General features: G+C 50.2%; 1 protein-coding gene across 2 annotated transcripts in view; it reads left to right on the plus strand.

The window, feature by feature from the left end:
• Nucleotides 1–20,255, plus strand: part of LOC140719300 (integrin alpha-D-like) — a 47,477-nt gene extending 27,222 nt beyond the window's left edge. The window contains exons 15-31 of one of the 2 annotated variants that reach the window (XM_073033831.1): nucleotides 1,953–2,156; nucleotides 2,716–2,846; nucleotides 3,173–3,330; nucleotides 4,716–4,867; nucleotides 5,747–5,884; nucleotides 6,220–6,293; nucleotides 6,617–6,755; nucleotides 7,479–7,583; nucleotides 8,052–8,131; nucleotides 12,680–12,763; nucleotides 13,210–13,282; nucleotides 13,820–13,930; nucleotides 15,144–15,215; nucleotides 15,964–16,062; nucleotides 16,391–16,495; nucleotides 16,974–17,081; nucleotides 17,522–20,255. In XM_073033831.1, coding sequence (XP_072889932.1) covers nucleotides 1,953–2,156; nucleotides 2,716–2,846; nucleotides 3,173–3,330; nucleotides 4,716–4,867; nucleotides 5,747–5,884; nucleotides 6,220–6,293; nucleotides 6,617–6,755; nucleotides 7,479–7,583; nucleotides 8,052–8,131; nucleotides 12,680–12,763; nucleotides 13,210–13,282; nucleotides 13,820–13,930; nucleotides 15,144–15,215; nucleotides 15,964–16,062; nucleotides 16,391–16,495; nucleotides 16,974–17,081; nucleotides 17,522–17,719 — 2,031 coding nt within the window. In that variant the 3' untranslated portion in view covers nucleotides 17,720–20,255. The remainder of the gene's footprint in view (nucleotides 1–1,952; nucleotides 2,157–2,715; nucleotides 2,847–3,172; nucleotides 3,331–4,715; nucleotides 4,868–5,746; nucleotides 5,885–6,219; nucleotides 6,294–6,616; nucleotides 6,756–7,478; nucleotides 7,584–8,051; nucleotides 8,132–12,679; nucleotides 12,764–13,209; nucleotides 13,283–13,819; nucleotides 13,931–15,143; nucleotides 15,216–15,963; nucleotides 16,063–16,390; nucleotides 16,496–16,973; nucleotides 17,082–17,521) is intronic. The other variant, XM_073033832.1, reaches the window with a different exon arrangement.
• The last annotated feature ends 4,611 nt before the right edge of the window (nucleotides 20,256–24,866 follow it).

The raw sequence follows: 24,866 nt of genomic DNA on the forward strand, positions 1-24,866 counted from the left end.
TGCAAGTTATCTTATAGAAACTTACAGAAGGAAATAGAATCGAAACTTGAAAACTGTGTTTTACTCTAGGGGGAGAGAATGGGAGAAAATATTTATAGAAAGATAATGAAGTGGAGCATCTAGATGGGGCAAGTAATTTACTTATTAATTTGGAGATACAGCATAGTAACAGGCCCTCTGGGCCACTGAGCCCTCTCTGGTCAATTACACCCATGTTAACATTTATCTACTAACCCCTCAGCCTTTGGAATGTGAGGGGGAACGGGAGCAGTTGGAGGAAACCCACGTGATCACACGGGGAACGTGCATACTCCTTATAGGCAGCGGCAGGAATTGAACAGTGGTCGTTGGCGCTGAAAGACGTTATGCTAACTCGTACTCTACCGTGATGCCTACCATACAAGTTAAATAGTGTAGTTATATGCCAGAGATCTGAAAAGAAAACGTTTTCTTTTTGCTAGAGGTCTGTAGTAGCCTAAACACCGCAATCAGAGCTATCTGAAAAAAAAAATAGACAATTTCCTTGACCAGCAAAAGCTGTTACAAGGCGGAAAGTAAACTTACTGAGAGACATAAACCAAGAACTGGGGTACCGCAAGGCTCAGTGCTGGGACCCCAGTTGTTTACAATATAATGATTTAGATGAGGGAATTAAATGCAGCATCTCCAAGTTTGCGGATGACACGAAGCTGGGCAGCGGTGTTAGCTGTGAGGAGGATGCTAAGAGGATGCAGGGTGACTTGGATAGGTTAGGTGAGTGGGCAAATTCATGGCAGATGCAATTTAATGTGGATAAATGTGAGGTTATCCACTTTGGTTGCAGAACAGGTGTCATTGTACACCAGTCATTGAAGGTGGGCATGCAGGTACAGCAGGCAGTGAAAAAGGCAAAAGGTATGTTGGCATTCATAGCAAAAGGATTTGAGTACAGGAGCAGGGAGCTTCTACTGCAGTTGTACAAGGCCTTGGTGAGACTGCACCTAGAATATTGTGTGCAGTTTTGGTTCCCTAATCTGAGGAAAGACATTCTTGCCATAGAGGGAGTACAGAGAAGATTCACCAGATTGATTCCTGGGATGGCAGGACTTTCATATGAAGAAAGACTGGATCGACTAGGCTGACACTCACTGGAATTTAGCAGATTGAGGGGGGATCTTATTGAAACGTATAACATTCTAAAGGGATTGAACAGGCTAGATGCAGGAAGATTGTTTCCGATGTTGGGGAAGTCCAGAACGAGGGGGTTACAGTTTAAGGATAAAGGGGAAGCCTTTTAGGACCGAGATGAGGAAAAACTTCTTCACACAGAGTGGTGAATCTGTGGAATTCTCTGCCACAGGAAACAGTTGAGGCTGGTTCATTGGCTATATTTAAGAGGAAGTTAGATATGGCCCTTGTGGCTAAAGGGATCAGGGGGTATGGAGAGAAAGCAGGTACAGGGTTCTGAGTTAGATGATCAGCCATGATCGTACTGAATGGCGGTGCAGGCTCGAATGGCCGAATGGCCTACTCCTGCACCTATTTTCTATGTTTCTATGTTTAATGAATTATAAACTGAGAAACTCCAAGCAGTTAAGAACCATAATATACAAATGTTTGATATTTTATACAAAATGTATGAATAAATCAATGATTCTTTATCGCTATCATACCTGGAATAATAGTGATTGTTCTTCTCCACTCTCTATCCTCCCTCCACTCTCCCCCACCACCCACGAACATTCGCCCCTCCATCTTTCTCTGCTGTCTTCTCTCCCACCTCTCTCTCTTTAACCTACTCTGTTCCCCCCATTCTATTCCTTCCACTCCTTCTCTGTCCTGCACCTCACTCCCCTGCTCTTCTCTCGCCCTCTGCTCCCATGTCTCTCTTCCCCCTCTCGGTTTGTCCTATCACTTACCCCCCCCCCACCCCACAACTCTGTCCCCTCTGTTTCACCCCAACCAACTCGCAGGGCACTTTCGTCTGCAACGGCTCGCTGCAAGGTGAACGGGGGGATGGACTGGGACGTTTCGGGGCCTCCATCGCAGTCCTGCGCGATCTGAACGGGGACGGATTGTCAGACGTTGCCGTGGGGGCCCCGTTGGAAGACGACCGTCACGGCAGCATCTACATCTACCAGGGCGTCTCCGGAGGGCTGGAGGAGAACTACAGTCAGGTAAAGAGATAGGGGGACCGGGGGCTTCTCCTCTGATCACGAGCCAACACGGTTTCTCCCTACAATGATTCCCTCCCTGCACATACTCCCTCTATCTCTCACTCCTTATCTCTTCCTTCCCCCACCCCCTTCCCTACCTTTCCACCCCTTCCTCTCTATTTTTTCTAATAGGCGGAATGGGGTTGGCCTGGGAGATTAATGGGGTTGGGGAGGGTAAAGGGGCTGGGCTAGGGTAAATAGAGTCAGGGAAGATATATGGCTTTGGCGACGAAAGCTAATGAGTTGGGAGAAGGGTTAATGGGATCGGAGAGAGGCTAACGGAGTCGGGAAGGTTAATGGGGTCAGTGGGGGTTAATGGTTTAGTGAGAGGATTAACAGGGCTGGAGAGGTGGGAGTTAATGCGGGGGGGGGGGGTAATAGTTAAAGAGTCAGGAGCGGTGACCGTTGCTGGGATTATCTCCGTGGCCAGGATTGTTACTGTTGCTGGGGCGATTGCCGTTTCCAGGATGGTAACAGTTACCTGGAGCGTTAACTGACTCTGACTCCTCTCTCCCCACAGCGAATCACTGGCCACCAATTCTCCCCGTCCTTGATGTTCTTCGGACAATCAGTGCAGGGGTCTATGGACATGACGGGTGATAGACTGACAGACGTCGTGGTCAGTGCGGCTGGGAACGTCGTCCTCCTCCGGTGAGACCCGTCTCCACCGAGTCTCGTCCCATGACCACCGACCCCAATAATGTCCAGCCGCCTGCGACCTCTGGTCCCAATACTGCCCACCCTTAATACCACAATCGGTAACCTCTGATTCTCCATAGCCCTTCTCCCTTAGGCCTCTGAGTCCACAACAGCGCTGTACACTGCCTGCAATCCGATGCGACTTCAGACTTCACCATAGTCTGACCCCGCACTTCTCCATCTCAACCTTAACGCCCGATTCCTACTGCTCCCTCTCTTCCGTATCTCGGCATGGGGTAGCAGTAACGGAGAGACCGATTGTCCTTCCTTGTGTGCAGTTCCAGGCCGGTGCTGGGGGTAGACGTGGAAGTGTTCTTCCAGCCGCGGGAGCTGGGTCTGCAGAGTTACCGGTGTCCGTGGTCCGATTCCAAGATGCGGCTTGTGAGCAACGTCAGTATCTGCTTTAATCTGTCAGTGAAGGGTCATGCTCCTCCAGGTAATTCCTCCCTCACTGCTGCCTCAGAACAACATATGTTTACATCGCATCAAGCGTGTGTCAGATCTGGTCGCCTCATTGTAGAAAGGGTGTGAAAACTTTAAAGCGGGTGCCGAAGAGATTTACCGGAATATTGTCTGGATTAGAGAATCGAAATTGTTTAATGTATTTTCCAGTACACAGTTGTAAAGGAGAACGACATAATTGTTACTCCGGATCCGATGCAATACAAAAACGCAATAACTATAGATACATACTTATGTAGATAACTATAGATACACCTTGCCCTACTGCCCTGTTTATTATTTATTGTAATGCCTGCACTGTTTTTGTGCACTTTATGCAGTCCTGTGTAGGTCTGTAGTCTAGTGTAGCTTTCTCTGTGTTTTTTTTTATTACGTAGTTCAGTCTAGTTTTTGTACTGTGTCATGTAACACCATGGTCCTGAAAAACGTAGTCTCATTTTCACTATGCACTGTACCAGCAGTTATGGTCGAAATGACAATAAAAGTTGACTTGACTCGACTTGACTTGATAAGATGGCTGATATAGATAGATTGGTCGTATGTAAAGAGTCGCTAAGCACAGGGGCATCTATACATAACGTTACTCTGACAGGAAGTGATAAAGTAATGGTGACGGGGAGTTGTGTGGGTTGGTGGGTAACTGTGTTTGTCAGCCTTATTGCTTTGGGGAAAGTAACTGATTTTGAGTCTAGGGGTCCTGGCGTGGATGCTACGTAGTCTCCTCTCTGAAGTTAGTGGGACAAACAGTCCATTAGGAGGGCGGCTGGGATCTTTCATGACATTGCTGGCTCCTTTCCGGTACCTTTCTGTAGGGCCTTGTTGAGGGATAGGCTGCGCGTGCCACTGATGCGTTGAACAGTTTTGACTACCAGTTGGAGAGCCTTCTACCGTTGCCGCTGTTTTTTCCTGGCGCAGTCAGTGATCCCTTTAATGCCCAGCCCCGCACGCCGGGGATTATCGGACAGGCGATTATGAATATTTTTGTGCGTAGACTTGGCCCTCTTGGTGCCTGAGATGAGTCTTGTTTTTTCTGGGTTCTGTCACCGGACCTGAAGGAGACGGGTCTGATGAGGAAACGTCAAGCGAGCCAGGGCTTTACTCTGTGAAGCGAAGGTACTTATTACACGGTGGTGGGTGTGTGGAATTCGCTGCCGGATTGGGGGGTGTTTCAGAGGCATATACACTAGCGATATCTAAGACACTTTTTGATAAGGTCTTGGTCGAAGGAAAAGTGGATGGACTGTAGATGGGAAGCGTTTGATTGATCTTGGAGTAGGTTACAATGTCGGCACAACGGAGTGGGTCGAATCATACTGTTCTATCGTTTGTGTTAACTCTTCCCACTTCTACCGCCTCCAGATGCGTTGAGTGTGAACCTGACTTACCAGCTGGACCTGGACAGGAATCGTCCCTCTCCCAGGGCTCAGCTGGAGACAAGTAAACACCCTTTCACCCGCTCCCTTAACCTGTCCGGAGACAGCACGTGCGTCCAGCACAACATTTGGTTGCTGGTGAGTGTTACCACCCGTTAACACTACTCCTCAAAATATGGCCTCTGGGGTCCGAATTACTCTGTCTTCCCGAGGGGAATTTGGTCAAACCCTTGTAGTGTGTGTCCTACCGTTACACATTGACGTATACCCTCCTATACTGAGGTCTCTCTGTTCCTCGACATTCCTCACTATTCCGTCTTCCTCAGTGGCGTCCCGGGATCGCTGGGATGCTGATAACAGAAGTGTGTGGGATTCCTGGAATGCTGGCAGTGGAAGGATACAGGGAATAGGAAGTTATTGAAATCTAAGACATCTGTCAATGGTTAGATACCGGGAATTCTGGTGGTCGAATATCCCTATCAGGGTGCTGGGATCCCGGGAACGAGAGGTTGTGCGATCCCGGGAGTGCCGGGCGATGTAATTCCTGGAGCATCAGGCAATGGAACCCGAAGAACACTTTGCTGGAAATGAGGGCGGTGGGATCCCAGGAACATCAGGCAGTGGTAATATCCAGGAACTCCAGGTGCAGGGATCCCGGCAATTCTAGTACATAGACCCTGGTAATTACAGGGGCTAGAACCACAGGAATTCTGCAATAGTCTTCTGGAAATGATTGCGCTGGAATTACAGGAATTATGTAATGGGACGCCGAAACGTAGGCGCTGTGATCCCGAAAATTCTGTAACTGGATCGTGGGAATGTCATGGGATGGATCCTGAGAATTTAGCTGTGGGATGCCGGGGCGCCAGGTGGTGGAATCATAGGAATTCTGACAGTGAAATCCCGGGAATTCTGAGAATGGGGATCTTGGTAATGTCGGCAGAGACTGGAGCGTGTGGAATCAGGTCCAACTCTGTCTCCCACTGATTGGCCTCCTCTCCCGCGCTCAATCCCCAGGCCTGCGTCGAGGACTCGCTAACCCCCCTGGAGCTCGATGTCAACTTCTCAGTGATACCCTACCCGCAGTCGGAAGGAGTGGTGGAGCATCTCCTTCCCGTCCTGAGCCACCGCTGTCACACCTTCCTCAAACATCAGGTAAGGTGTGGCGAGGGGGGAAGAGGAAGATGGCATTCGCCGGGGAAGTGAGTAGGATGCAGAGGGGTGTTGGAGAGAGGAGCGGGGAGGGAAGAGGGTAGAGAGAGGATGAGGAAGGGGAGAGCGGGGAGAGGATAAAGGGGAGGGAGGGAGAGACGAGAGAGGATATAAGAGGAAGTAGCGGAGGGAAGAACGCGAAGGGGATAGGGGAGGGAGGAGAGTGGTGGACAGTGATGAGGGCACAGAGAAGGAGGGAAGGGAGAGAAGTCTCTCTGAGGGGTGGGGAGGAGCGTGTTTCCTGATCAGACACTCATCCTCTGCCATTTCCTCTTCAGCTCCGTATGGAGAGAAACTGTGGGGAGGACGAGGAATGTACAGATTACCTTTTTCTCAATGCGCAGTACAGCGGGTAAGAAAGATGCAAGAGAGGGAAGAGTGCTTCTCCTGTCCCTGTCCCTTTCCCATCCCAATCCCTTCCCCATTTGAATCGCCTCACACCGACTTTCTCCCACACACACGAGTCTCCACACACATCGACCCGTCCTCCACAATGACTTCCCCACCAAACCCACTTCCCCAAAGTGTCTCCTTTCCCCACACTGACCTCGTCGTACCAATTCAACCCTCCTCCACGCACTGATTCTGCCTCTCTTCAAGACCCCACCACCTCCTAGACTGTCCTATCCCCCTTGCCACCAGCATACTAATTCTCTATCCCTTTCTCACTGTCAGAGGGACCCTCGTACTGGGACGGGACACCATTCTGGACCTAAAGCTGTGGCTGGAGAACCGGGGCGAAGATTCCTACAACACCTCCCTCCACATCTGGCACCCACGCGGCCTCCAGCAACGCCGCATTTCTAGCACCAATGTGAGTGTGAGGGGAAACTGAAGGAGTGAGCGAGAGATTCCCCGAAACACAGCTGGCGCTCCATCATTCCTCTGACCTTCCTGCGGATTTCCTTCGTTCCTCGCCGGCTCACACATGCACTCCCAAGGAGTTCCCTCGTTCCTCTCTGTCCTCCCACCTCGCGCTCTCATTCCTTTCTGACAGTTCACCAAAGCTTTCTCATTTCTCTCTCTCTCTCTTACCTGGAACTCCTACTCCTCTCTAATCTCCTGCGGAACTCCTTAATTCCCCTCCGCCTCCTACTCGCAGCGTTCCTTTATTCCTCCCCGTCCTTCCCACGGGACTTCCGCATTTACCTCTGTCCCTCTCCCCGAGCTCCTTCATCATTCTCCACCCTCCCACGGAACCACATTCCTCTCTGCCTCAATCACCTGCGGTTCGCCTCCCTTCTCAACGCCTTTCCCTCATCGCCGACCCCTTCCTCGCCCTCCTTCTTCACTGCTTCCTTCCCATTTGCCTCCAGACTCAACCTCGGCTCCCTAAGAAAGTTATCCGTCCTCAACCGACCTTGCTCCTCCCACTTAGAGGCAGCACTCTGTCTCCCCCCACAATGATCCCTCTTTGTCGTACCCCCCACAGGTATTTCTATTCGCCCCTCGCTCTCCCTTGTCGTCCCACTCCTTCTCTTCACCCATCCCTCCTCGAGTTCACCTCAGCCCACACACTCTCCACCTCTCTTCCCAGGACAGTAGGGTGGAGTGCAGCTCCAGCCTGGATCCAGCACTGGATCCAACCCAGGACCAGTTTGTTTGTTACATCAGTCACCCCATCTTCAGGCAGGACCAAGAGGTAAGACCCCAGTATCAGGTTACACCCTCGAAAATCCCCTCTCTCCTCCCTTCCTCCCCTTGTCTGAATCTCACCCCCTTCTTCCTCCCGATCTGACTTTCACCTCCTCCGTGTCAGCCCCCGGGTCTGACACACCTCTTACCCCTCCCGGTCTCATTCTCCCCTCCTTCATCTTCTTCCCCACCCTTCCCAGTCTGACTGATCCCCCGCCCATTCCTCCCTCCCTCCCCACTGATTCTCTTCTTCTTCCTCCTCCTGGCCCGGTTTCTCCCACAACCCCACCCCATCTGCTTTTCTTCCAGCTCTCTCCCTCTCTCCCTCACTCCTCTCCACCCGCAATCTCAATCTATCCACTGTTATAAAACCATGGAATCGTTCCCTACAACGATGAGACCCCACCTCCTCCTTCACCCGTTTCACCTCCAGGCAGGCGGCTGCACTCAGATCCACCTCTCCATTCCTTTCCAGATGGACCTGAGTCTGAGCTTCCATATTCAGGGGCCACCGGACTGGGGAGACGAGGCGAAGATAGAGGTGGAAGCCCTCAGGTACTTGCCCACCCGTCGTTAATTCTGCGTTTAACCTTCCACCCCCACCTCCAACAGCACCACCTCTTCTCATTGGAAGAGATGCGTAGAGGAGACAGAACATACACAGTGCCTATAAAAAGTATTCACGCCCCCCCCAGAAATTTTCATATTTTATTGTTTTACAACATTGCATCACAGTGGTTTTAATTTGACTTTTTTGACACTAATCAACAGAAAAGGGCTCTTCCGTGTCAATGTGAGAACAGATCTCTACAAAGTGATCTAAATTAAGTATAAATATAAAAGACAAAATCATTGATTGTGTAAGTGTTCACACCTTTTAATATGACACACTGAATCATCACTAGTGCAGCCAGTCGGTTTTAGAAGCTAAATGGAGACTGTTTTTGGAGATCTGTGTGCAGTCAAGGTGGTTCAACTGATTGAAGTGAAAACACACCTGTATCTGGAAGGTCCGACTGCTGGTGAGTCAGTATCCTGGCAAAAACGACGCCACCAAGACAAAAGAAAACTCCAAGCAACTCCACAAAAAGATTATTAAAAACCAGAAGTCAGGACATGGATACAAGAATATTTCCAAGTCACTGAATATCCCTTGGAGTACAATCAAGTCAATCATCAACAAATGGAAAGAATATGGCACAGCTGTAAATCTACCCAGAGCAGGCTGTCCTCAAAAACTGAGTGACTGTGCAAGAAGGGGACTAGTGAGGGAGGCCACCAAGAGACCTATGACAGCTCTGGAGCAGTTACAAGCTTCAGTGGCTGAGATGGGAGAGGCTGCGCATACAACAACTGTTGCCCGGGTGATTCAGCAGTCGCAGCTTTATGGGAGAGTGGCAAAGAGAAAAACTGACATGAAATCTCGGCTGGAGTATCCCGGAAGCTGCATGGGAGACTCGGAAGTCAGCTGGAAGAAGGTTCTATGGTCTGATAAAACCAAAATTGAGCTTTGGCGTAAGCCAAACACTTCACATCATCAAAAACACACCACCCCTATTGTGAAGCATGGTGGTGGCTGCATTGTGCTGTGGGGGTGTTTCACTGCAGCAGGCTCTGGAAGGCTTGTGAAGGTAGAGGGTGAAATGAATGCAGCAAAATACAAGGAAATCCTGGAGGAAAACCTGATGCAGTCTGCAAGAGAACTGCGTCTTGGGAGAAGATTTGTTTTCCAGCAAGACAATGACCCCGTATAAAGCCAAAGCTACACAGGAATGGCTTAGAAACAACAAATTTAATGTCCTGGAGTGGCCAAGTCAGAGTCCTGACCTCAATCCAATTGAGAATTTGTGAATGGACATGAAAGGGGCTGTTCACTCACAATCCCCATGCAATCTGACAAGGCTTGTGCAGTTTTGTAAAGAAGAATGGGGGAAAATATCAGCGAGTGTCCAGCAAAGCTGATAGAGACCTATCCACACAGCCTCAAGGTTGTGATTTCTGCCAAAGGTGAATCTACTAAATACTGACTTGAAGGGGGTGAATACTTGTGCAATCAATTATTTTGTGTTTTAGATTTGTAATTAATTTAGGCCATTTTGTAGAGATCTGCTTACACTTTGACCTGAAGAGTCTTTTTCCGTTGATCAGTGTCAAAAAGCCAAATTGAATTCACTCTGATTCTATTTTGTAAAACAATAAAACATGAAAACTTCCATGGGTGGGGGTGGGGGGAATACTTTTTACAGGCAGTATAACATATAGCACTGCAGCACAGTACAGGTACCGTACTTCGGACCATCATGTTGGTTTAACCAAGATCAATCCAATGCTTCCTTCCCACACAGCCCTCCAGTTCTCTATCGTCCATGTGCATAGTCTTTTAAATACCCCTAATGTGTCTGTTTCTGCCAGCACCCCGCAAGTGCGTTACCTCACCACTCCCTGTGTAAGAAACTCTACCTCTGACACCCTACCCTCACCATACTTCCCTCCAATCACCTTAAAACACCCCTCGTGTCTGACATTTCCGTCCTGGGGGAAGAAGAGCTGACTTTTCATTGTACATGTGACAAAGGAAAGGAAAGTAATGTCGCATCCGGAATTTTCCAGTTAGCGGGTGATTTCCTTCCACGCCGCTCTGACGTATTGAGGAATCGTGTACGAGGCAAGTTATAGCAGTGGTCTGCCATTGCCTTCTGCCGGGTGAGTTTTTAATTAAAGAGATGCCCTGCTCTTAACCCAGCACGGATGGAGAGCATACAAGGGTGCTGGCTGGATTCGAACTGGGGACCTCTCGCCCCAAAGAGCATCGCTGATGCCACCACGTCACCAGCCAACAATAATAAAACAATTTACCGATAATCACCTCTGCTCCCTTTCACCCAAATCGGGCAGAAGATAGTGAAGCCTGAAAACACATACCCCCAGGCTAAAGGACAGCTTGTATCTCGCTGTTACAAGACTATTCAATGGTCCCGTACTTTATACTTTATTCTTATACTTTACTTAATTGACACCGTACAATTGATACTAGAGCGTACAATCATCACAGCAATATTTGTTTCTGCACTTTGCGCTCCCTGAAGTACGAATCGAAGTAAATATAACAAAAATTTAAATTATAAATTATAATTAGAAAATAGAAAAGGCAAAGTAAGGTAGTGCAAGTCAGGTCCAGATATTTGGAAGGTACGGCCCAGATCCGGGTCAGGATCTGTTCAACAGTCTTATCACAGTTGGAAAGAAGCTGCTCCGAAATCTGGCTGTACGAATCTTCAAGCTCCTGAACCTTCTCCTGGAGGGAAGAGGGGCAAAAAGTGTGTAGGCTGGGTGGGTCGTGTCCTTGATTATCCTGGCAGCACTGCTCCAACAGCGTGCGGTGTAAAGTGAGTCCAAGGATGGAAGATTGGTTTGTGTGATGTGCTGGGCTATGTTCACGATCTTCTGTAGCTTCTTCCAGTCTTGGACAGGACAACTTCCATACCAGGTTGTGATGCACCCTAGAAGAATGCTTTCTACGGTGCACCTATAAAAATTAATGATATATAATAAAATATAAAGTATAAAAAACTGTAGTACGATAAGGTGGAATCTTGACCTCACAATCTTCCTCGTAATGATCCTGCACTTCATTGTCTGCCTGTACTGCACTTTCTCTGAAACTGTAACTGTATTTTGTTGTTTTTCCACGTTCTACTTCAATTCACTGTCATGATCTGACATGTACGCAGGATCTCACCCAGCATCGCGATTTCCCCATCCTAGAGAAAGACAGCATGTTAAACCTGACATGCCTGGCTAGTGGGCCAAATGGCTGCACTCTTCCTTCCCTGCCCAGAGGAAAGATCATGATGAACTAGAGACAGAGTTTCAAAACTCTTTGCACGCAAACCCAGAGTATAATTGACTTCAGGGCATCACAGTCAAAACCAAACAAGCTCTCTCACCCGTACCAGATTCCAAAGCAGTAATAGGAGAACAGGATTTTTTTCTGCTTAGTTCTCTGGAAAAGACCTTGAACCCACAAATTTTAGACTCAAAGTGCAGGTCCTGAGCGACCCATGGCTGACATACTATGTGGAGGCACATAAAAAAGTTTACCTTGACATGAATTTAAATTCCTTACTAAAATCGTGAAGGCAAAGTTGGGTGGAACACGAGCAATGGAATTACATTTAAATTGCTCTAGATATGCCTATGGCAGGTTGAATGACTTTTTTCTTATGATGTAAATTTACCCTAAACTTGACAGGCCAACTTCAGACTGCGGTCCAAGGCTTATTGAAGATGCAGCCTGGGATTGCTGTTTGTGGAGGGCGAATTAGTGACCTCATGAGGTCGGGGACAGAAATACACTGAGCGTGTATACTGTGAGATTACTGTGGTGTTGGGAAGACCACGGTCTCTGGCATTCAGATTTCCCTCCCAGCGCCTCAACCTCTAGACCCCCATTTGAGTAGCTGACCAACCCTGATTCATAGGCATCTGGTCCCTGTTGTCTTCAATCTTCTTCTCAGAGTCCTCACAGGGTACTATTTGTGATGGAGGAATGTGTGAGCGGCAAGCATGTGTCCGTGTTCTTGTGTGCCATTCCTGATGTGTTGGTGGGATGATGGAGTCTAGGTGTGGGGCCGGCAACTGGGCTTCACCCAGGGAGAACGTTTGAAAGGTCTCGGCGTGGACCAGTCTCTTCCTTGGCAGGTCGACTAATAGGCTGTGGGCTCGCAAAAAATCTGCTCCCAGGAACGGTTGGGCTACGGCGGCCAGTGTGAAGTCCCACGTGAACCGGCTGGAGCTGAACTGTAGCCGCACCGTACGGGTGTCGTAGGTCCTTACTGTGCTGCCGTTCGCGGCCCTCAGGGTGGGACCCGGTGCCCTGTTGCGGGTGTCGTAACTCGTCGGAGGTAAGACGCTGATCTCGGCTCCGGTGTCGACCAAAAAGCGGCGTCCCGACTGCTTGTCCCACACATACAGGACATGTACCTCGATACATAATAAATGTATAATAAACCATTCCAATTACAAAACTTAGGTGCATGTGACGACAATAAACCAACTTTAAAATTCCAATTCCGCTCTTACATTTCCCAATTCACCCTCCAGCTCCAACACAGACAGGATTACCAACGAGACCACCCGCAACATAACGATACCCGTTCAGTATGCCGTCGAGGTCGAGGTGACCAGGTGAGCATCCGGAGGTCTCACCAGCGCCTCGTCCCCCACCCGCGTGAGGAGGGGACTGAGGGGTGGGCGAGATCGGGAAAATAGAGGGGACAGGAGGAATGGGGAGAGGGCAGGAGACTGAGTGGAGGGGGAGATTGAGGATACAGGGGAGGGAATGGGGCGAGGGAAAGTGGAGTAGAAATGAGCAGAGGAGTAGAAGGGAGTGGACTCAGGGGAGGGGGAGAAGGGACGGGACGTTGGAGGTCAAGCAGAGGGGAGAGGACAGGGGATTGGACAGAGAGGGGAAATGGTATGGGATGGAGGCGAGCAGGGTGAAGGTGACTCAGGATGGGGATGGACAGAGGAGAAGGCCATACAGAAGGGGAACAGGAATGGGGAGACGGGACTGAGAAGAAAGTCGAGGGTCTGTCAATGTGCGGACTGACTGTAAATTTGTTTCCTCGCAGTCTCAGCACCACACGCTACATACGGTTCACAGGGGATGACCAGCAGCAGAAGGACGTGACTCACACCTACAAGGTAGTGCCTCAGTGAGCAATCTCCCCCTCCTCTTACCCTTCCCTCTCCTTCCCATCCCTCTCTCCTCAACTTCTCTCCAGCCCGTCCGTCCTCCCTTTATACCCTCTCCGTTTCCACCCTCCAATCACCTGCCCCTTCAACCTTCCACCCCACCCCTCAATTCCACACTCCCTCCACCCACCACATTACCTCCGCATCCGTTAATTCCAAACCACCAGCATCATCCACCTTCTTCCACCCCTTCCACCCTACCCTTCTCACACTCCTCTAGCTCTAGGCTCCATTCACCTCCCCACGCACCACCCTTTACCAATTTTGCCCTCCCCCTCCCTCTCTCCTCCCTCCCACCTCCAGACCGAGGTCCTGTCGAGACCGCGGACGATGGATGATCGGGAAGGAATGGGGCACCGGCGGGATTGCGGACAACTGGAGCAAACGGGAAGGGGCGGTGTCCCGACGGAAGCGCGGACGATGGGACTGATTGGGAAAGGGCGGTGTCCTGCCGAAAGTTTCTCACGCTTCTCTCTTTTCTCCCAGGTGGAAAATCTGGGCCCCTACTCTGTCCCGCTCATACTGAACTTCACCTTCACCCCGAAGATCGGGAACTTTGTTTCATGGAGTGCGCGGGTTGATCACAAAGACACTGAGGTGAGTCTCGGTCACTAAACTTGGAGTGTGGTCTCTTTACCCCATACCCAAGGATGATGTGAACGCAGGTGGGGGGTCTCCAGTGAGTTCCAGGGATCTGGGCTGTTCAGACAGCCAATTATCCCAGCAACAGAGGGATCTGATCGAGCCTCACGGGGATCGGGGTGGGAGGAAGAGAAAGGCGGGCTGAGGGAGAGAAAGAGAGGAGGGAGACAAAGAGGGCAAGTGTAGGACGGGGGAGGAATAAGAGGGAGATCCAGGTGGAAAAGGTAGGGCGATAGAAGAGGAGGAACGAAGTGAGAGAGAGAGAGGGTGGAGAAATGGACCAGAGAGGAGTAGAGAAAAGGGGGAGGAGAGGACATGGGGGGGGGGGGGTGTGGGATTGAAGAGGAAGGAGAGGAGAGGGCGAGGAGCAGGAAAATAGAGAGAGGAGAGAATGAGTAGATGGGGGAAGGCGCGTAAACGGGAGGGGAACGAGTAGAGGGGAGGAGGAGAGGAGAGTAGAGATGGGGAAGGGAGAGTGGAGGCAGAGTGTGGAAGAGAGGAGTGTGAGAATGGGGACGGCGAATGAGTGGGGGTGGTGGAGAGAGCAGGAGGGAGGGTAGGTGTGTAAGACACTGAGGAGAGACAGGGGTAGGGCTGAGGAGGGGGAGGTAGGGAGTACATAAGGGACAGACGGATAGAGAGAGAAAGATGTTGCGAGAGAAATAAGGAGGAGAGTGGGTGGGCGAGAGGTGGAGAGGGAAATGAGGAGGGGGAGAGAGAGAGTGTGGAGAGAGGCACGGAATGAGGGGAAGGAGATAGTCAGGATTGAGAGAAATCATACTAGGGGACCACTCAATAATCTTATAACAACGTGAGAGACCGACCTTGAGCCTGGTGGGACGCGCCATTTGTATCTTCTGTACCATGGGCGGGGGCGGCGGGGTGGGGGGCAGAAGACACGTGGGGGGTAGAAGAATGTACGGTGTGGGTCGGGACTTTGATAGACAGAATCCATGGAGGTGGAGCTGTTTTCCACAATGTGCTGAATTATGTCCACAACCTTCTGCAGTTTCACGTGCAGCGGAGTTGCGCACCAAGCCGCCATGCGTCCCGATATGCTGCAGGCGACCAGTGATGGATTATGGGGAAGGATAGGGAGGTTACAGACAGCCAAGGGAGGGGTGTCCTGTGTAAAGAGTACACTGACGTGACCTGTTCCCACCTACAGGACCAGAAACCGAAGTGTAGCGACCCCATGGAGTCTCCGAAAGACGCCATCCAGGATCTGCTCAAGGGAAAGGTTAGGGGGAGCAAGTGCGGGGCAGAGGGAAGGAGAGAGGGTTCGGCGCGGGACAACGGGAGAGTGGGGAGGTAGAGCCGCGGAAAGGGCGGAGGGTGAGGAGGGAGAGGCAACGAAAGAGGTGGGAGCTCCGGAACGCCTCCCTTTCTGCCCAAACTGCCAGCTCCTCCTTCCCAGATTATTCAGCCTTCTCCCTCCCTCAATACTCCAACAGCCCCTCCCCTACTCCTTGATCCACCACTCTCTATTTATGCTCCACACTCTCCCCCAACCCTCGCACCCAGCCCTCCGAAACCCCACCTCTCTCCAGCCCCGACAACTAACCCATCTACATTTGTCCCCAAAACCCACTCTTCACCCACCTGCCCCAGCTCCTCTTACCCTGGCTACATCATCCCTTCCCTCTGCAGCTCAATCTCTCTTCCCTTTCCACCCCTCCCAGACTACTCCCTGAACTCTTACCCCCCGAACCACCCCACTGACCCCTCCCCACAATACCCCTTTTCCCCCATCCCCATCCCCCCTCTCCCTATGTACCTTTCCCCCGTACAACCAAGTTCCGTCTCTTCCCAACTCCTCTCTCCTCGACACATCCCACATCACTCCCCTACCTGAGACACAACCCCTCGACCGGCCCACCAGCACCCAGCCTCGGACCATAAGCGCTGCTCGTACATTCCGACGTGGGGTGGGAGTTCTCCTCTATTTTTTGCTGACCACAGACCCTGCTCTTCCCCCCACCCCGCAGGAGATCCCCGAGACTCAGGTCCAGACGGTCGTCTGCAACTTCAACTCAAACCCCAACAGCATGACCACATTCTACCTGAAGGGCTTCGTAAAGCTACTGGTATTCAGGGGATGGGGAAAAGTGGAGTGAAGTGGGGATGGGAAGGGAGTAGGGGTATCACGGTGACGGGGTGGTGCTGGGGGAATGGTGGGGGGGTCACGGTGTCGGGGAGGTGCTGGGGGAATGGTAGGGGTCAGGGTGATGGGGAGCTGCTGGGATGTGACGGTGACGGGGAGGTGCTGGGGGGAATGGTGGGCTCACGGAGACGGAGGGGTGCTGTGAGAGGGGGAGGGTCACAGACGGGCTTTGGCTAAGAGGTTTCTGGGAGTGGGAGCTGTGAGCGGGTTCGAGCAGTCTCTGATACCACCCTTTTTGCATCTCCCCACAGTCTAGCGGGGACATGCCCACGACGATCCTGTCCAGCTCGGCTCTCCTCTCTGTGAACAGCTCCCGCCACGTCAGCCAAAAGGGAAAACTCAGCCACAAGGCGGAGGTAATGAACGTGCACAGCCTGATCCCAAGATCTGGGCATGGCGAGGCTGTGAGAATGTTCAAGAATCAGTCCCACCTGTCTCTGCTACATTCCACAAAAAAATCTCCCCACAAATCACTCATTAAACATTCCCGCCCCTTCCTATTCACTCCCACCGTCCGCGGACACACTAGGACGCACCCCTTTCCATTTACTCCCAACGGGATCTTACAGCTTTCCGTCTTTCCCGCCTTCTGCACTCCCAATGGGAACAACACATTCCAGTCCACTCCCAGAGTCCAAATTCCCAATGGGACCCCATCCTTCTGGTCCTCTCCCATCTTACACACTCCTATTGGGACGCACAGCTTCCTATTCACTCCCATCGTCCGCACTCCCAGCAGGACCCCACACTTCCACATTCACTCATTCACTCCGCCCCTTCACGTTGATCTCTACCGTTTGCTCACAGTTGGGGTTTGTGTAACTCCTCACGCAGGGACAGACGGAGGTGCAAGTCGACCCAAAGAGCAAAAAGATGCTGATAGCCATCGGCAGCGGGTGTGGGCTGTTACTCCTCATCATTGTCATCCTCATCCTCTGGAAGGTTAGGGCGCTACATCTCCGGGATGGAGGGAAGGACGGCGAGGAGCGAGGGAGCGCTGCTGGCGGCGGGGTGGGGGTGGGGGGGACAGCGAGAAAGGAGAGTTGCGCTGGGAGCGTCAAGCTGAGAGGGAGCACCGTCGGGATGTAACAGTGAAGGAGAGAGTGGCGCAGAAAGGGCGGAAAGGAGTGAGTGTGGGAGGGGTGATAAGGGGCAAGAAGGGATGAGCTAAGAGGTGGATTGAGGAAGTGATAGATCAAAAAGGGAAGCTACAAAAGAGAGTATGGAGGGGCGGCGAGAAGGGAGAAAGGGCCGCCGGCGGGAATGTTTGAGCGGAGGGACCCCTTATTGGACGGTTGCTTTGGAGATGGGCTGGGATTGGCCGCGCTCCCTCTGGGTTAGATCCTCACTCCCTGACTCCAGCCCTTCTCCCTGGTTCCCAGTGTGGATTCTTCAAGCGGTCCTCCTCGAAGAGTTATGACGTGCAAGCAGCCGAGAATCAGAAAATGATAGGGATGGATGGGAAGGCCAATGACAACGAAGGACCGGCGAACGGCAGCTCTCCATCGCCCAATGACAAGACGGCACCGCCCAATGATGACGCGACGTTGACCAATGCAGAAGCCTCCCCATCTCCTTGAACCCCTTCCCATGCCCGTCCCTCTCCCTGTTAATCCCTGCAATACTCCTGCATTGTGATACCCTTTTCCCCTTTCCTCAGTTCCGTGTCTCCCCACCCCCGTGTCTCTTTCTCCCTGCATCTACACAATGGACTGGCGATGGTGATTTACCAGCTAGTGTCTCAGCTGGCGCCGTACTCTCTCATTTCATTTTTCAATCTTTTTATTGATTTCCAATTAAAGAATATACAGATCAGAGGAGGAGTTTAGCTTACAGATAATATAAAGACATATAAACAGCAATAATAAAACAGAAAGTATATAATGTCAAAATCAAATTTCGATCCAGAATCTCAGCCATTTCGCTTGAAGGGTGGGGGATGAGAGGGGTTGGGCCACAGTGAGAGAACGAACAGCAAGACAGAGTGACTAAGAGTTTACTTGTCTGGAAGTTGGAGAAGGGAGAGGAGGAAAGGAATAGAGGGAAGAAGAAATGGGAGAGAAAGTGGAGGGAGATTGAGGAGAGGTGTGGGGTGGAAGGGTAAGAATGGAGAAAATGGGGAGGGTGATAGTGGGTGGGAAGGAGCGTAGGGTGAGAGGAGGGGAGAGGCAAGGAAGGAATGGGAGGACGGGTGTGGAGTGGAAAAGAAGGAGCAGAAGAGGAGGCGGCGAAGATGTGTGGAGGAGGCAGAGAAATGGATGAGGGGGTGAGAGGGTGGGATGTGAGTGGGTGGGTGGAGGAGAGAAGAAAGGAAGAGTGGGGAAGGAAAGGAGAAGGGGAGGGAATGAAAGTGGGAAAAAAGAAGGAAGATGAAGAGATGTTGGGACAGAAAAGTGTCACGAGTCCTGTAACAAGTTGGAAAGGACCAGCAGAAATGGAACACACCTGGAGTCTGGTTTTCCATAAATTAAGACTATATTCATTACTACTACGAATTAATATCATTAAAACCGGATAATACGATACAGGTTATAAACTATTATATCTATCTATCTCCGTAAATGTGTGTATGGATACAAAGATAATAGTCTCGGAGGAGGTAGACTACGTGTCAGTTAAGTTTAAGCAGTTCAGTTCACTTTGTGTTGCGTCGAGGTGAATTGATGAAGAGAGAGAGAGTTAATTGAGTTGATGTTTAAGTTGGCAGCTTTAGTTGTTCTTGCTTCTGAAGTCTTTAGAGTCACTTCGTGTGAACCCCACACAGACACAGTTGGACAGACACAGACCTTCTAGGGAACGGTCTACTAACTGACGGCACGGTTTCACCACCAGCAGACCCCCACAGGCAAGCTCTTACCCGCACTGGTAATCACGGGTGGAAATTAATCGGTCCGTGGCCTCCACCCTCGTGGTGGTCTTAAACTCCACCAGTGGTTTCTCGGTTAGCTTCCACAATTCCTTCGTGTTGTGTCTCCTCTGCCGTTATCAGACCAAAAGCCTCAACTTTTTATATTCCATTCGAAATTCCAGCCGTCCGTTAGCTCAAGCGCTGTGAGCTGTTACCATGGTGACTTCCCAGCTCGTGTCTCAGCTGGCGCCGTACTCTCTCATTTCATTTTTCAATCTTTTTATTGATTTCCAATTAAAGAATATACAGATCAGAGGAGGAGTTTAGCTTACAGATAATATAAAGACATATAAACAGCAATAATAAAACAGAAAGTATATAATGTCAAAATCAAATAGATAAAATATTATGCTGTTATATATACAACGGTCAAAAAAAACTACAACTCCTCATAGCAATCATAAAAAACAGATTGGAAATTTTATTGATAAAGGAAAAAAACACTAACTAAATTGAAACATAAATAAAAGAGAAAGAAAAAAAGAAAGATAAGGAAAGATTGGGCAGTCCAATTGAGGATTTAAAAATTTTTTTAAAAAGAGAGAAAAAAAATCCTTCCAGTCAGCTCCGAACCTTCATGGATAAGGATTTTCCCCAAAGAGAATAAAGAAAAATAAATAAATAAAAGTACATTAAATCATGTGAAAGGATTGAATAAAGGGTTGCCAGACTTCTTCAAAATGAAAGGATGTATCAAATGTCCGGCTTCTAATTTTCTCCAAGCTTAGGCATGACATAATGGAGGAGAGCCAATAGAAAACAGTAGGCGGGTTAGATTCTTTCCAGTGTAGCAAAATAGCTCTCCTAGCCAGTAAAGTTGAAAAAGCTATCACATGTTGGGCGGAAGCAGACACTTTGCTTGCTTCCTCTGGAATAATCCCAAAAATTGCTGTAAGTGGATTAGGTTGAACATCCATATCTATAACTTTAGATAATATTCCAAACACAGCCCTCCAAAAATTGTTTAAACTTACACATGACCAAAACATATGAGTTAGAGTAGCCACTTCTGCGTTACATCTGTCACAAATAGAGCTTATCTTAGAGAAAATATGCGCCAATTTATCTTTGGACATATGGGCCCTGTGTACTATCTTAAACTGAATTATGATATGGCGTGCGCAGATAGACGAATTATTGACTAAATAATAAATTTTACTCCGTACTCTCTCTCTCAAGGTCACAATTAAAAGTGTTATCAAAACCAAGTCAGAGTCCTCTCTCTCTTTTAATTGCCTCCTTGTTCATTAGACTGCTGAATTTTCTAGCAGTTTCTCACTTGCGTGACAGAAGGAAGGGGAAGAGTGAAAGGGAGGTGGAGAGAAGTAGAGGGAGGGGAACAAAGGGGAGAAGGGGGAAAGAGGGAGGAGGAATAGAGGGATAGGTGGGGGTGTACAGGGAAATAGAATGGGACGGGAGGGGAGAGAGTGAAGAGGTAGAAGGGGCAGTGAGTGAGGGAGGGAGAGAGATGGAAGGAAAGGGAGGGGTAGAGTCAGTAGCGTCGGAGGAAGGAAGGAGGTAGCGTCTATCAGTATGAGAGAGGGAGGAAGGAATAGGAAAAGAGGAAGTATTGGGGGGGGGTCAAAGGAGGAAGTAGGGATTGTATCTGAGAGGGAGGGTGGGATGGGATTGGGGGAGGGGAGAGTGGGTAGGGAGGAATGGGATCAATTTGGGGGAGGGCTGGGTTTGGGTCGGGTGGGTGCCGGGAGGGTGGAAAACAAAGTTTGCCTTTGTCCCGCTGACGGAGGGCCGTTCGCGAGGTGAGGCGTTAACGCGATGTCGGCCTCGTCCGCCAACGGGACGTTCAGCTTCTTTCCAAAGAGGTGAGGGGTACTGGAAACCCGACAGCGGAGGGTCCAGTCTGGTGCTCAGGGCTGTCTAGCTTTTAATGGCAATGAAGTGGAGGGAACAGTCTGAGATAGGGGTAGAGGGGGCGGGCGGTTATCCTCGGCCTTCTGAAAGGATGGCCGGTAAGAACGAGCTGGGTGGGATGGAGAAGTCAATGCCGAAAGGGCGGAGGAGGCCGCTCTCTGCGAAACCCCTACCCCACCTCCAGTCCTAAACATCTGCTTTTCTAGAGGCTGGAAAACAGCCCGTTGAGGGGCATCCTGTGGTAGTCCGGAACAATCCTTCTGGGCAGAACTGTGGAATATTTCATCCATTTTCCCTGCCAACCCTCCTGCTGTCTATCGGACATCTCTCCCTGTACCTTCATCTCTCCCCATCTCCGCTTTGCTCATTTTCCATCCCTATCCCCTCGTCCCCTCTCCCCCGCCCTCCACAACCCTCTCACCCCGTCCCAGGTACCCCTCTCGCTCCTCTAATCCCACTGAACACTCCTCCCAACTCCTCACCTCCCTCTTGTTACGCTTTCTCCACTCCCCAACCATCTACCACATGCCCAATCTCCATCCCCGCACTCCGCACCTCCACCCATTCCCCTTCTCCTCTCCATCCAACCCTTTCCTCAACCCGTCCTTCTTTCCGCACCCAACCTGTTCTTTGCCCGTCCCTTCCTCCTTCCCCATCATCTCTCTTTCCATATCCTTCGCCCACCACTTCTCAATCTTCTCCATCCATTTCTTCACCCTCTCACTCAGTCCCTCTCTGTCTCCATCTCTCTTCGCACCTGTCACTGGTTCTCCCCATCCCCCGCTCCTCTCACAGGCCCCTTCTCTCATTGTCCGTCTCTCCGAACTCCCTCCCATTCTCTCTTCAATCTCTATCCCCGTCTCGTCTTCTCGCCCACCCTATCACCCCCTCAATCGGACCATCCCTCTCCCTTCCTCACTCCCTGGCCTCACTCTTCCTGACACTCCCCTCGCAAGATACCAGCGCTCCCGACTTGATCCGTCCTCCAACACTTAGCCTTTGATGTAGAAAAAGCTAACGAAAACGACCTGTACAGCCGGAGACGGGTAATTCTGTCCATCTGGTTTGTACTGACCCTCTTGCCAATCCACGCCGATCCCACCTGCCTGCGTTGATTCATTACTGTGACTCCTTTGCGAATTGCAAAACCCAGAACTCGTCCATATGCTTCGTAATTATTAACGTCACTTTCTCTGGCAATTCGTTCCACATACGGACCGCCCTCTGAGTGAAAACGTTGCCCCTCACGTCCCTATTAAATGTCTCCCTTTTCACCTCGGTTCTGGATTTCCTACCCATGGGGATAGAGACAGTGCGCGCTCACCCTAACTGTCCTCAGTCTCCTTCCTCCGGGGAAAACAGTCCCAGACTGTCCAGAGTCTCCTTATAACTCCAGCCCTCAATTCCCGGCAACATCCCCGTGCATATTTTTTTCTGCTTTTAATCACAGCTTCATGGGGCCAGAAATGAACACGATGCTCCAAATGCGGGTTCACCAAGGACTTGACAACTGCAACATAACGTCCGAACTCCTGAATACTCAGCGCCCCCTTAACCGATGATGGCCAGCGTGCCTAACGCTTTCTTTACCGTCTTGTTTACTTGTCTCTCCCCTCGCTGTCCCTGCGAATCCCATCTTCCCCTTCATCTCTCTCATTCTCTGGGACATCCCTTCACCGCCTTCACCAACACACTTCACCGTCTCCGTATCCCACTCGGGCCCCACTCCGCTCCCCTTCTCTCTTAGCTCCACCCACCGCTACAACCCATCCCATGGTCGTGATCTCTTCCCTACGCATTTCCTCGTCTCTATGACCTCCTCTCTTCCCGTCTGTGAATCCACTTCCACTTTCCACCCCTCCCGTCTCCGTGACTCCCGCCGTGCCCTACACTCCTCCCCATCGCCGTGACCACCATACGCAATCTGTGCGCAACACCGCCACCTGGTGGTACCGGTTTTAATAAAAATGAGGGAGGCGGCTGGGAAGATAAAGGGCGTTAGGTGTCGGAGTCGAGGGTGCAGGAAAGATTTGTAACCAAGGGACATAGCACCTTTGTGGAAAGAGATAAAAATGAGTAGTTATCTCAAGCTTGAAGGACCCTTAAGTATTTGAATTGCCTTATTATTGTCACGCGTGCGGAGACAGAATGAAAAATTGACCCGCATACAGTCCATACAGATTAGATCATCACTCAGTGGGTTGAGGTAGAGCTAGGTAAAACAATAACATAATGCAGAATAAAGTGCAACAGTTACAAAAGAAGTTCAGTGCAGGCACACAATAAAGTACAAGGACCACAATGTGGTACATTGTGAGATCAATTGTCCATCTTATTGCACTTGGGAACCGATTGATAATCATAACAGTGAGGTAGAAGCTGAGACACAAGAAATTCTGTAGATGCTGAAATCTTTCAGCAACGCACAGAAAATGCTGGAGAAACTCAGCAGGTCAGGCAATATCTATGGAGAGAAATAAACATTTGATGTTTCCGGCAGAGATTCTCCATAGACGCTGCCCTATGTGTCTTGGGTTGGAAGCTGTTCGTCAGTACGGTGGGGCGTGTTTACGGGCTTCTGTATTTTCTGCTGGTGGTGGCGGGGGGAGGGAAAGAAGCGAAAAATAGATTATTTTCTTATTCTCACATGTACCGAGCTGCAGCGAAAAGCTCATCTTGCATATTGTTCAGACAAATTATTTCAGTTTTTGAGCCTCCTTGGCTGTGGCGAACACGTGGCTGGACCAGCACAGGGTAGGAACTTGAGGCTCTGAACCCTCTGGACGGCTGATGTAAACAGGAGCGTGTGTATCGATCCCGTTCCTGAAGTCAATGACCAGCTCTTTTGTCTTGCTGACATCGAGGGAAAGCGTGTTGTTACAGCACCACTCATCTTTCAGAAGATGGCGTCAGACAATAAACAATATGTGCAGAAGTAGACCATTCGGCCCCTCAAGCCTGCACCGCCATTTTGAGATCATGGCTGATCATCTACTATCAATACCCAGTTCCTGCCTTGTCCCCATATCCCTTGATTCCCCTATCCATAAGATACCTATCTAGCTCCTTCTTGAAAGCATCCAGAGAATTGGCCTCCACTGCCTTCCGAGGCAGTGCATTCCAGACCCCCACAACTCTCTGGGAGAAGAAGTTTTTCCTTAACTCTGTCCTAAATGACCTACCCCTTATTCTCAAGCCATGCCCTCTGGTACTGGACTCTCCCAGCATCTGGAACATATTTCCTGCCTCTATCTTGTCTAATCCCTTAATAATCTTATATGTTGCAATCAGATCCCCTCTCAATCTCCTTAATTCCAGCGTGTACAAGCCCAGTCTCTAACCTCTCTGCGTAAGACAGTCTGGACATCCCAGGAATTAACCTTGTGAATCTACGCTGCACTTCCTCTACAGCCAGGATGTCCTTCCTTAACCCTGGAGACCGAAACTGTACACAATACTCCAGGTGTGGTCTCACCAGGGCCCTGTACAAATGCAAGAGGATTTCCTTGCTCTTGTACTCAATTCCCTTTGTAATAAAGGCCAACATTTCATTAGCCTTCTTCACTGCCTGCTGCACTTGCTCATTCACCTTCAGTGACTGATGAACAAGGACTCCTAGATCTCTTTGTATTTCTCCCTTACCTAACTTTACACCGTTCAGATAATAATCTGCCTTCCAGTTCTTACTCCCGAAGTGGATAACCTCACACTTATTCACATTAAACGTCATCTGCCAAGTATCTGCCCACTCACCCAGCCTATCCAAGTCACCCTGAATTCTCCAAACATCCTCATCAAATGTCACACTGCCACCCAGCCTAGTATCATCAGCAAACTTGCTGATGTTATTCTCAATGCCTTCATCTAAATCGTTGACGTAAATCGTAAACAGCTGTGGTCCCAATACCGAGCCCTGTGGCACCCCACTAGTCACCACCTGCCATTCC

This window comes from Hemitrygon akajei, chromosome 31, assembly GCF_048418815.1.
Source record: "Hemitrygon akajei chromosome 31, sHemAka1.3, whole genome shotgun sequence".
Lineage (NCBI taxonomy): Eukaryota > Metazoa > Chordata > Chondrichthyes > Myliobatiformes > Dasyatidae > Hemitrygon > Hemitrygon akajei.